Below are 13,673 nucleotides of genomic sequence, written 5' to 3'. Positions count from 1 at the left end.
ATCTCCCCAACTGCAAAATCTGAAGATTCCTGAAGGGTCTGTCCCATATATGTGTCTTCAGTACAGTATCTACACTAGTCTACATGTTACTATGCAACAAGGACACTGCCAGCTGTTTCTGTAATTGACCTATCTCAAATAGACCAAAAATGTGATATATTGTAAACCATATGCAATATTCATCAATATTTGGATATTTTAAATCTGTCTGAAATCAATAGTTAGTATCACAGCGGTACAGTTAGGTGGTGCAGTAGTTAATACTGGTTAACACTGTTGCCTCGCTGCAGGTACCCAGGAGGCCTTTCTGTGTGGAGTTTGCATGTTCTCCCCCATGCTCGCAAGGGTTTCCCCCCCAGAAAGAGAGATAAACCCAATCGAAAAACATGCAGAACAGATCTCCAACGCTGTTGCGTCCCTGGCGAAGACGGACAGGAGCACTTGGATTGGTCCCCGGGTCTGCTCCTGGCTGCCCTTGCGGGCGAAGGACAACAGGATGGGTCAAGCGCAGAGAGGACATTTAATCAGCGACCCCAAAAATGTGTGTCGCCCATCTCACATGTGTGTGTTCGCTGCATGACAATGTAGCAATGTGTGCTACAAATAAAGACATGAAATGAGATGGAACCGCTTCATGCACTGATTGAATATATAACTATTTGCACTTTTACCAGTATGGTATTGTTTAATAGAAAAGACAGAAGGCAGCTCCGTGACCTAAACTATTTAATACTTTTGTCTAACAAAAACAACAACAATAATAATAGCCTAATAATAATAATATGATGATGATGATGAGAATGAAGAAGAAGAAAGTGATTTTCATAGTTTCTTCTTCGTCATCATCATCACCACCATCACCTCCACCCACTGGCATCAGTAGCTAGCCTCCCTCTGTTTATCCCTGTCTGCTAGTGCCGGGTGCACAGTGTCCACAGCAGAGTTACAATGTAACATGTTGGGATCAGTGCTTTCAGCTACTACTGTGAGAGTAATTTCAACATCTCTGTACTTGTTTATTTCCCATAGCAGAAAACACTCTGAAGCCAGGCACCAAGGGCGTTCGTTAATCCATGAGTCATGCTTAGACCTCATTTAAATCCACGAGTCATGACTTGCCATTGTTCTAATATCTTATGTATTTACTAGTCAGGGTCATCCAGAACACAGAAGGCATTCCATGAGTCATGCTTGGACTTGATAATTGCAACAACTAAGGAACAGCCAGCCTGTTCCTGAGAAGGGCCTTTTCGCGCCCCTTCTCAGAAACCTGTTTCTGGATGTTTATAAACATATACAAATGTACAAATGCTTGCTTGCTCTCATAGACCTGTATTGATATACACTCTTCTAGACTAAAACCCCTCCATGGTTGTACGCTGTTCAATTGACAATAAACCAACTACCGTGAGTATTCAGAACTTTCTCTCCTCGCTTCATTTTGAATACTTGATTCTTGTGTGACCTTCTTACTGTTGCTTTAATGCCCGGGTGAGAACCCGGTCGTGGTCTGAATATTTATACACGCTCATAAGGCCGTTCTGTGTTATTCTGCATGCATTAAGTAATCTATTAGCAGGAAAATCCATGACATTCATTGGTGTCAGAAGTGGGCACTGACATTCGGCAAAGGACGCCGGGTCCGGGAATCGAACCTGGGTCGGCCACTTCGCAACGCAGCGTGTTACATGGGTTGCCACTTGGGTGCCCGCATCGCTCTACTTCAACCATGCCAGGACAGTGAGAGAGTCGGAGGGTCTCCGTCTGTCCGCACCGGCAGATCGGGCCAGCGTCCTCCCGGCATTTCCACGCAACGTCACTACAAATCAAGGGTAAGCAGGAGGAAAGCCGTCTGAATACTAAAAACTGTGTTAAGAAGCCATTGGGGCTTAAAGGAACTAGTTACACTGAGAGAAATTCAAAACTGTTGAATTTTGGTCACTATTTCATTGGATGTTTAAAGGGACTAGTTACACTGAGAGAAATTCAAAACTGTTGGATTTTGGTCACTATTTCATTAGATGTTTGGACCAGTTACACTGAGAGAAATTCAAAACTGTTGAATTTTGGTCACTATTCTGTTTTATTGTGGTCTGTGGCAGGACAAACTGAGAGCAAGAACACTGAGAGGAAGCTGCCAACATCTGGTTCCCTCGCAACCAAGACAGCACGGGTGTATTCGCTTCTCTGCAGCAACAGTTCTCTGAGGGGAACTTCTCCTCTGTCTGGAAAGGCCTCAAAACCATCACCAACTACAAACCGAAGTCCCCACAGACGTCTGACAACCTCCTCCTCACCAATGGGCTCAATGAGTTCTACTACAGGTTTGATAAGGAAGTGTTCCCCTTCTGTCACAGAAAGGGAGGGGAACTGCCTGTTCAGGAGTCAAAACCCCCGGAAGGCGGCCGGACCTGACTCCATCACACCTGCCAACTTGAAGCACTGCGCCAACCAGCTGTCCCCAGTGTTTACCAACATCTTCAACACCTCACTGGAGCTGTGTCAGATCCCATCGTGCTTTAAGGCCTCGACCATCATCCCCGTCCCACAGAAGCAGGTGAAGCTGGGTAAAAAGCCAGCCCAAACAAGACCAAGCTGCAGCGGGTGCTACGCTCGGCGGAGAAGGTGATCGGCTGCATCCTTCCCTCCCTCGAGTCCCTACATACCACCAGGACCTTGAGGAGGGCTAGGAAGATCATGGCAGACCCTGCCCACCCGGGTCATGACCATGCTCCCCCACGGTAGGCGGCTACGCAGGCACGTGCACACATAGAGGCCAAGGGGTGCCTGAGCACCTGCCTTTTTGAGCCTCATCAAAAAAGTTTTTTTTTTTTTCTTTTTTTTTAACCGTTACGCATATAGACTGTCCTTCCAACTGAAAAATGTCAGGATAGAATCAAAATATTAGGTAAAGAGAGAGAGATGCCCCATATTCCATTGCAGTTTGCACGGCCTCCTCAGCGTGCCTCTCCGCGGACCTATATATTTTATGCATAGCGTGGGTGGTGATGATGATGATGATAGAAACCGCTGTGGCCCATACAGTTGAATGCTGGTATTACACTCACTGAGGGACACGAAGAAGTCAAGTCCGATGGGATTTGGGAATCTCAAATACAAATCGGGATTGGAATAAAAAATGCATTTATATTAAACAATACAGAATATACAGCACTTCTTGGGGTCTGTAGGGTAAGCACTTATTCCCTCCCCCCTGAACATTTATGGAGATGTATGGGCCTTTTAAGTCAGTGATAAAAGTGTCTTTCAAGGATAAGTGAGCTCCTGCACTGATTATTATAGTTCAATATTCAATATTTGATCACCAAAACCCCCCAAAAAGCATAAAAAGGGGGCCCTCCGCCCGAAAAGGGCCCTTAAAAATCGAGCTTGCGCGCGCTCGGTTAATATATACACACAGGTATAGTGCCCTTTTCAGCCTTTGAGCACCTGCCCCTCTAAAGTCCTGTGCACGTCCCTGCGGCTACGGCTGCCCAAGACACTGAAAACCCGCCACAGACTCGGTTTCTTCCCCTCAGCAGCTCGCCTAGTTAATGAGTCAGGTGTCCCCCCCCCCTCTATGGAGAGCTGCTAGGGTGGGAATTTAAACTCTATTTTGCACTGCCAACAGATCATTAGCCATTGCACGTTATTGTCTTGTCTTGTTGTATCACTGTTTTGTCCTGTTTTGCACTCATTTGACCTGTGAAAAAGGTGCATGCACTGTAGCTACTTGTCAATGCCGTATCACGTTCCTATGTGTTTTGTAACATAAATGGCAATTAAAGTTGATCTGAATCTGAATCTGAATACACACACACACACACACACACGCACGCACGCACGCACGCACGCACGCACGCACGCACGCACGCACGCACGCACACACACACACACACACACACACACACACACCGTTTTCTTTCTTGTGTCTTTTGATCTCAATCTGTCTCTGCAGTCTGTTGATGAGTATTTTTACTGCAGGTCTCCGAGTAGCACAGACCACCAGGCAACTGCCTACCCCAGATGGCCAGATCTACCATCATGCTTTGCTATCTATAATCCTATGATCAATAACACAATCACACAAGCACACACACACACACCTGTGCGACACCAACGTGATGTGTTATGTCACTGTGTAATGCCTGTGTGTCCATTGTGCATTCAAAGGTTTGATGTCAGATCGTATATTTAAAGGCATTTAGGTCATGACATGAAAAATGCTTTACACATGCAGGCACACGCACACGCACGCACACACACACACACACACACACACACACGTGTGTGTGTGTGTGTCTGTGTGTGTGTCTGTGTGTGCTCATGTGTACTTGTGAGTGGAGAGTTCAGTGTTCTGATGGCCTGGGGGAAGAAGAGGTCGGTTTAGTAGATTTCCATTGGAGAAGGAGATGGCGTCTCACTATCAAGGAGGTAAAGGCCGGCCCTCATTTATCAACAATGCTTAGAAAGTGTTCTATTTTCGTTCTTAAGCACAGAATTTAGAATGTGTACGTACAGAAAAATCTGGATTTATCACACGTGCGTACACAGGTTCTACGCACACTCCGTGTTGATAAATACCATTTGTTCTACGCTCTGCGCTCGTGCATGATTTTAAGTATTTGCATATAGAACCGCCCGTAATTAACCATATATGCCAGGTAATGAAACACCCCCATGAAATTTGGAAAAGTGGACTAAGCCGAGCGAAGCGTGTTATGGGAGAAATACGCGACAGGCTGACGTGTACATGTACGGTGATGTCGGATATGATATCTATTAACTTCCTAAAGACCATTGCTGCCTGGGCAGCGCAAACACTAATAAAAACCGTTAACCACTGTTTGCCATTGGTGTCATTAATAACCATGCTGGAATATGACTGCTTTTTTTTCTCGTTTTGTTCGATTAATACCCAGGGATTAAAGTTCTCCGTCAATTTTATTCCAAATCGCGATGGATTTTCCGTAAATTTTCTACCTGCATATGATTTGTAGAGGCATACAATCTATTTTGATGTCGGTATTAGGTAGCCTATATAAACAATAATACGAGAGCATATACAAGAACAATGAATCCCACTGCCATGTAGCCTACGCCATGTGTAGCCTGCCTATATGTGATCAATAGAAAACTTGAACTTGAATTCCATCATGTCTGTGTGCGGGAGCTCACAAGGCTGTTGTCACAATGTAAATAAAAACGTGCACTGAAAAGTTACAGTATGTAGTTGGTTGATTATTTGTATGACAGTCAGTAAACCCTTGCAAAAAGTATAAATTTTATTTAATGAATTGAAATCATGCAGCGGCATGCAGCAACGACATGTATCAGGCAAATGCGCATCGCAACATATTGACTGAGTGGAATCCCTTTCTATTCACATAACTGCATTTGTGATGGAGCTTTGACAGCTACATGGGTGGTACAGTAACAGTCTATTGCTCGATCCATCTCCAATATCACAATGGACCTGAGGGTGATCTAAGAGGACTTGAATGTGCATGGGGATGGCATTTGTGCGTTTTGTTCCACGCTCCAATTTCGGTCTCAAATTGCAGTACAAATGAAGGAGGTGTCTCGGGTATAGCAGACTCTAGTTAATATTATGTTCTCTCTGCAATTAGACTGCCCCTCATTCATTCATTCATTCCTATCTGCTATCTCTGAAAACAGTTCCCCGCGGAGCTCAGTCAGTGCACCCCATAGTATTCCGATAACCCTATATATAAACCATGCTGCATTCATTCGGAAAGAAAGACCTATTCCAAATGCTATATTTATAGGGTTTGACAATAATTACACTACTGTCGCTATTTTACAATGAACTATAATGAATTACGGGTCATACTACAGAACACGCCAGTGTTGAAACTAATGCACGGAAGCTTATTTCCGCGTTTGCAATAATAATATTCTACCGCTGGGCGCCAGGTACGCACGGTCGGAGCTGTGCGTAAATATACGCACAAAATCAAGCACACGTTCAAATTGATAAGTCACACACTTTGCTTAGAAATGATCGTACGCACGGGTTACGCACATATCTGTGCGTACGCACTATTGATAAATGAGGGCCCAATCCTAATTGTCTGGAAGTGAACCGTCTTCTGGAATACCAAAGATGGCAGTATGTGGAGAAATATTTACAGACTGCGTGAAGTAATTTTTCCAGAGGTTAGTCAAGAGCGGGCATGTGTAAAACATATGGGTTAAGTTATAGGGTGAGGTATTACATCTGTCACATTTATCCGTCACGGTAGGATATATTTGTGACAGTTTAGCTTTAGAGTAATGAATTCTAAATAGTACTTTGAATTGAATAAGAGTGAGTCGTGCACAGGTTGAGCTTGAGTGAACAGTCTAAAGCAGCATCCCACCAGTTTTCATCGAACGTCAGTCCAAGTTCGGTCTCCCAGGCCTCTTTGATTCTATTATTGGGGGTGTCATCCATAGACAGAAGGTCATCATATATCCTAGATCAGTGGTTCTTAACTGGTCTAGCCTCGGGACCCAACATTTTCCTTAGACATTAAGTCGTGACCCAAATTTTTGAACCACTATGATTTTTTTTTTTTTTTTTTTTTTGCAGTAATACACAATCTTTCATGCATTGTTAAAAACATGAAATAAACACAAAAAAATTCAACAAAAGTGCAACTAGGGCTAAAAACCCAATGAAATAAAATAATAATAAATAATATGCTTCTTAGCAGATTTCTTAGCTTAACATAACAGACCTACAGTAAGTTTGGGGGAACTAATGGGATAACTGGGGTTGCAACAAAAGTACAACTAGGGCTAAAAACACAATGAAATAAAAGAATAATAATAAATAATATTAGCTTAACATCCCAGGGAACTAATGGGATAACTAAACTGGGGATGTTGTTTGCTCCTGACAAGAGTCTCAAAAACTGGGGTGATGGTAGATAAAGCAACTCTGAGGTCATACTCAATGTCCAATCTGTTCCTCTGCTTTGTCTTCAGCTGGACCAGAGCTGAGAAGCCACTTTCACAAAGATAGGTAGTGCAAAAAATATTTATATACATTTTTTTATTTAAATTTTTTTTAATTTGACTTTTATTATTCTTTTTTCTTCACATCCGCGACTCACTCAAAATGGCCCTGCGACCCACTTTTGGGTCGCGACCCACCAGTTGAGAAACACTGTCCTAGATATTTTTTTTTTTTGAGTGGGTCATGCTGGATGAGCCTCTCCCATGTCTGTGTCTGGGGCAGTTGGGGAAAGCCTGGGAATAGAGATTGGGCACAGTGTCTGACTTGGAAGTAACGGAAGAGATGGGAGGCGGGGAGATTAAACCTGGTCGATAGATCCGTAAAACTACAGAAGATATCATTTTTATATAGATTTTTAAGGATTTCAGTCATGACTTTGTCATGCCAGATTGAAAAACACGAGTCCAAGGTTGACGGTTTGAATAGGTGGTTCCTCAGTAGCGGACTTGAGGTAGACGGAGGGTTATATTTAAAGTGACTTCTGAATTGGTACCAGATTTTGAGAGTGGAGTGGTGGACAACTGGGTTCTGGGTGAATCTAGAAGGGTTGGTTGGGATATTGGAGGTAATTAGAGCTGGTAGTGAGGATGAGCTACATGATCTTGATTCAAATTCACACCAAAGTAGATTTGCTGATGCATACCAATAGGACATTTTATGAATATGTACAGTGCAGCCCAATAGTACCATTGAAAATTTGGTAGCGATAGTCCTCCGTACACATGCACTCATGGGCGACAGTGGCCCAGGAGGTAGAGCGGTCGTCTGGTAGTCGGAAGGTTCTCGGTTCGATTCCCGCTCCTCCTGGGCAGCGTGTTGAAGTGTCCTTGAGCAAGACACTTAACCCCTAACTGCTCCCGATGAGCAGGTTGGCACCTTGCATGGTTGCCTCTGCCGTCAGTGTGTGAATGTGTGGTGTGTGAAGGTGAATGTGAGGAACAAAATTTGAATGCAGCATTTTCCATTTCTTCCATTTTACTCACACGTACACACACATTTTAATATCTTTATTTGTGCTCAGATTTTAGACAAAACTACTTGAACACAAACAATAATAGATGCTAATAACAAATCTTGGAATCTCAAAATGACATATGTATCCAGTCTGAGTCTATGGACACATTAAGCAGCGTCTCCTACAAATGGGGTGCCTATTGATATAGAGTTTTGCCAGAATGCCGTAGCTTTCGGCTCGGACGTTCCTGCCATCTGCAGCCCTCTCACAACGAATCAAACAACATTACATAGGCTTCCAAATATAAATCCCATCTATTTAGATTTGTACCCAATTGTGTAATAGCATCTTTGAGCAGTTGGTACTTTAAAACCATGGTAAGAAATGCCTCTTCCAGACTGTAATCAAAAGTACATCCTACTTCTAAAATGGTGACCTCTCTACTGTCATCATCAACAACAACCACATCTGGTGTATACATCCTATTCAGTATTACACCGTTTTATATAAACATATTAGTTGAAACACAAGTATATTTGTACCTTTTAACACAACTAATAGTTCAACAATTATGTCATGCCTTGCAATGTACATTCCCTTATCCACATAGCAGCCATTCAGAATGTGAAACAAAGATTCAGTGACTGGATTAAGATCATGGTGTAGACAATGGGGAGAAAGGGTATTAAGGTACCAGAGAGAAAGATTGAGTCTAGTTGGAAGGACTTGTAAACATGACTATGTCCTCATCAACTGCAGTATAGAATGAGAAACAAGATAGCTCTCCTTGTAGTTTTAAACCAGTCCAATGTTGTTGCTGTCTCTATTGTTGGAACTTTACAAGGTACCTTCATGCATTATGATGTTCAGTATCAACAACAGTAGCCCTACTGAGGTCATAACAGTTATAACATCCTCAGATTAGAGTGTCTGAGTCAGGTTTCACCCGGTCTATGGCTACTCCAGTTCTTGCACAGAGGTCATTAAAAGTCGGGCCAATCTGACCAGACCCCAAAACCAGCAGAGTGTGTGTCCATCCTATGATTCCTTCTGAAGCCCAGGAAACTTGCCTCCCCCTCTTCTGCCAGGGGAACACCGTTTCATGTCCAGAAACAGAGAAGCTCTAGCAAGTTCCCCCGGCAGTCTTATCGTCACTATTCAGCAGGTTAAACGGGCGGTACATCCTTGTATATCCACTCCACATTTGGAACACCGAACGCACCCTTCTGTTTGGACTGGACACTAATGTCTCTCGGCCCTATTCCCCGTACCTGGTTCAACTAAGTAGATCAAGAGTCCCATTATCCAGATTCAATTAACCCGGGATTTTCCTGTTCCTCGAAGGTGGATTCAGTCTCGTTAACTCTAACCAGACTTGAGACCCAGGATAAGTGCGCGCGGCCGCTTCAGTTGAAAAGCCAGCACGTATCGATAGCAGAGATCCTGATTTTCTAACGGCATTGATTGATTAATTGATTTAAAACTTTATTAACAGATTGCAGTACGGCTGAATAGCCTCGCCGACAAGTTAAATGCGTTATCTATAGGCTAATTTTAAGTCCCTCATTACCTCAATCAATCAGATTATATTTCTTTAAACTTGCCTGCTGGCAGTAGGTTTATGGATTGAATAATCAAATGAGATCTTGCTAGCGAAAATAATTAGTTAAACTGTTATACAGAATAACGATACGGCTCTCTTACCCATTGATTGATGTATGGTGGATCTTTTACTTATCTGCACTGTGGTGTAACGGTTTCTGCTTTTGACTTTCACGCAGACGGCCCGGGTTCGAATCCTAGTCTTTTCCTTCTTTTTGCAATGTAGGAATAATTCAATTTGGTGCACGTTGAGAGCTATATAAAGAATGACATCCTCAATGCATGTAGATTTATAATATTTTAACTTAAAACTAGGCTACTTTTGCGTATAATCATTAATATTATATTCAAAAAAATTATATTGGAAACACGGGGTTTCGAACACCAGTCGCCCGGTTGCCAGGATTGAGCACTACCGCTGCGCCACTGTGCCAGACGGGATAGATTCATTGTTTATCCATTAATGGACGAGAGACCCGTGTTTAGAATATTTTTTCTTTTGAATGAAGTTTTATCTCTTTATTCTCAAATGCATTAATGTGATGTCAACGGCTCATTCAATTTCTCAAATCCGTCAAACAGCGCATCTCATCAGACATTTTAATCCCAGTTACAATATCACACAAAATCCACAATCCACGCATAGACACTTCAATTTTATGCTTGAATGAAACACAATTCGGGCGCTCCGTTAAGCAAATCTACAGCGGAGAATATATGAAACTAATCAGAGCCAAACGGCCGATAGGTTTCATTCATTAAAAATATCCCCGCGGGATTCACATTTGCAATGCGCCGTTATTAAAATAACCACATGCAGCGTGTATCGCGACTCCGAGCGCCGTATATGATGTGCATTATTTTATTTAGGACAAAGTAAATCTATAGGCTCAATATGATTTATTATCAGCATTTAGTTCTATTATTATACATTTCAAAAGCCCCCTCTAGGAAAACGAAGCACAGAAACATAATTCAGAATGGTATAATGGGATCTAGACTGTGAGAATCATTTCAGGAAGCGAGCTGTCATTTATTTGCGGGGGCGTGGCCATGGTTCATCCGGCTAACTGAAGTTAACCCTGCTCCCGACCAGGCTCAAACTTTTTGATCTGTTGTCATGGTGATTTGGACAATCGCGCGTCGGGGAATGGAAAGGTCCGGCTTAAGTCAGACTAGACTGGAAATTATCCGGCTAACTCAGTTATCCAGGTACGGGGAACGGGGCCTGGTGGTGTGTGGGTGTTCAGTCCAAACCACTTCCTCACCAAGCAAACTATTCATCGTCATTCTGTTCACTCTGTGTTTTGCACATCAGATGAACATTGGAGAAAAGATATTGGATTCTAGACAGGGCAACTTGTCTAATAGCCTCCAACTTCATCATCAGTGGTAGTGGTGAAGCATCAATCAGGTCCAGCCTAGCAGCCTAGCACACTCACGTGAACACACGCACGAGCGCACGCACACACACACACACACACACGCACGCACGCACGCACGCATGCACGCACGCACGCACGCACGCACGCACGCACGCACGCACACACACACACACACACAGCATACAAAAAAATATTATTGTCTGTGTTGTGCATGTACATGTGCAGGCATACAGTATATTTAACTCCATTGTGTGCGGCTATATATAGATCTCTATCTGTGCGTAAGCCCATGTCGTTAATGCCAGTTATGATGCTTGCTTATAAAACTGCCCATTTTTGTGCCCATGTCTTTTTGTGGATTACTTTGCAAACTGTATGATTAATCTGTGGATTATGCCTTTTCCCTCTACCCTAGGGAATATGCTGCCCAGACACTAGATACATATTGACTGTGTAATGGTGTCATGAATCCTTGTTTATCTTATTTTCTGTCTGCCTTTGCCATATTCCGCAGCATTCAAAGGGCTTGCATAAACGTTACGTCATTAATTGAAGTGTGTACTAACTCCCGCCAAGTGTAGTAGCCAGTTTAAACTGCCACGGACGCGAGTAGGCACCCTGACACCAAGATTTTGCACCTGCCGATTGATGGCCAGGAAGTTGGATATAAAAACTGACATTTCCTATAACTTCTTTTGCCTTGTAAAATTGTATTTGCAATAACGTATTCCTGTTATTCCTTTATCTCATGGAAAAAATAGTCTATGAACAGGTTGAAAAGTACCTAGCGGAAAAAAATCTAATCTACGAATTCCAATCTGGCTTCAGAACATCCCACTCCACTGACACATGCCTTCTCTATTTGAACGACCACATCAAACAAGAGGTGGACGCGGGCAAATACTGCGGCATGGTCATGCTGGACCTACAAAAAGCCTTCGACACTGTCAATCACTCCATTCTGATTGACAAGCTAAAAGCAATTGGTTTTGATAGTCTATCAGTGAGCTGGATACAATCCTACCTGGAGGGGAGGGAACAGATGGTGGAGGTAAACCGTACCCTATCCCCCCCTGTGGTGTTCCACAAGGAAGCATACTAGGAACCGCTACTGTTCCTAATTTATGCAAATGACATGTCGTCAGCTTGTGACTGCAACTTGTTCTTGTTCGCAGACGACTCGGAACTAGGCAAAATCTGCAAATGGCCGCTGATAACAAACTATCATTACACATGGGCAAAACAGAGTCCATTCTCTTCGCTTCAAATAACAAACTCAGCAAGACCGACGGCTTCTCAGTTACAGTGGGTGACAATATTGTCACAAGGAAAGATGAAATTACCTACCTGGGTTCCATCCTAGAGGCTAATCTTTCCTGTGACAAAATGGCATCCAATGTAATAAAAAAAGGCAACCAACGAACTCGATTCTTGTACCGGATCTCCTCTCTGGTAAACAAGAATACCCTGAAGACTCTGGCAGGAGCACTCATTCAAGGGTACTACGACTATGCGTGCACCTCATGGTACCAAAGCACCTCAAAGGCGCTAAAAACAAAATTACAAACATCTCAAAACAAACTGGTCAGACTACTGCTTGACCTTACTCCTAGAACCCACCTCACCCCTGCCCACTTTGACAACCTAGGATGGCTTAGAGTAGACGACAGAGTACAGCAACTTGCAATGGGCCTGGTCTACAAGATACACTACACGACCAAGGTACCCATGTACATCTCAAAATACTTCCCAAAGGTCAGTGAATAACGATCACAACACCAGAGGGAGCTCCACAAATCATGTTAAACCCAGATTCGGCTCAAACAAGGGACTAAACACGTTTCGCAATTATGCCACATCAATGTGGAACGCCCTACCCAAAGCTGTAAAGGAATGTGAATCACTACACACTTTCAAAACCACTCTCAAAGAACACCTACGGGAGACTGCAATTCGAAACTGGCCCCTGTAAATGTCCTAACCCAACCCCCTCTAATGTACAGTAAATTACCATGTATGGTTTTGTCAATATTCCAATGTACAGTTTTGCTTAGTTGTACAGTGTTCCCCACCCACCCCTACCTACCTCCTACCCCCCCCCCCCCCCCCAACCACCTCCAATGTACAGCACCCCCCACCCACCCAACCCCACCCCACCTACCCAACCTCCCCCAATGTACAGTTTTTACATCAAATGTACATACTCTCTTTTCTGGACTCTTTTTGTATCCCAAACAGTACTGTATTTGCAAATCTGGTATGTCATAAATGTATAGATGTAGTAGTACTGTCTATCTGTATGTCATGTATGTCATATATGTCCTGATTAATTGAAAATGGGGGACCCTGATGTAAACAAGACGAAAGTCTTTCTCTGGTCTGCATCCCCTTTGAGCTGTACTGTATTGTACCCATTCTGCAATCTGTTAATACAGTTTTCAATCAATCAATCAATCAATCAATCAATCAATCAATCAATCAATCAATCAAGCAATCAATCAATCAATCAATCAATCAATCAATCAATCATGCGTCTGTGTCGCTGTTTGGGAACCTACTACCCTGGGTTATTTTCAAGTCCGGGTTGATCAAGGTTGACCTGTGACATAAACAGCAAAAGCATTTAAATAACACATTTGAATAAGTCATCTGATATTGTGTTGGGTCTTTGTGAAATCATGTTTTCTGGTTCTCTCCCCTCATTTCA

At 43.1% G+C, this 13,673-nt stretch overlaps 1 protein-coding gene across 1 annotated transcript in view; it reads right to left on the bottom strand.

Moving 5' to 3' along the window:
* Nucleotides 1-2,658: 2,658 nt before the first annotated feature.
* The window catches only part of LOC311242934 (reticulon-4 receptor-like 2), a gene marked incomplete at both ends in the record, with an annotated part of 44,973 nt that continues 33,958 nt past the window's right edge, over nucleotides 2,659-13,673 (bottom strand). The window contains 1 exon segment of the mRNA XM_084331998.1: nucleotides 2,659-2,749. Within this exon segment, the coding sequence (XP_084188124.1) occupies nucleotides 2,659-2,749 (91 nt within the window).

This window comes from Notolepis coatsorum (assembly GCF_963971535.1).
Source record: "Notolepis coatsorum genome assembly, chromosome: 16".
Taxonomy (NCBI): Eukaryota; Metazoa; Chordata; class Actinopteri; order Aulopiformes; family Paralepididae; genus Notolepis; species Notolepis coatsorum.
This window is presented reverse-complemented; position numbering and strand designations above follow the sequence as displayed.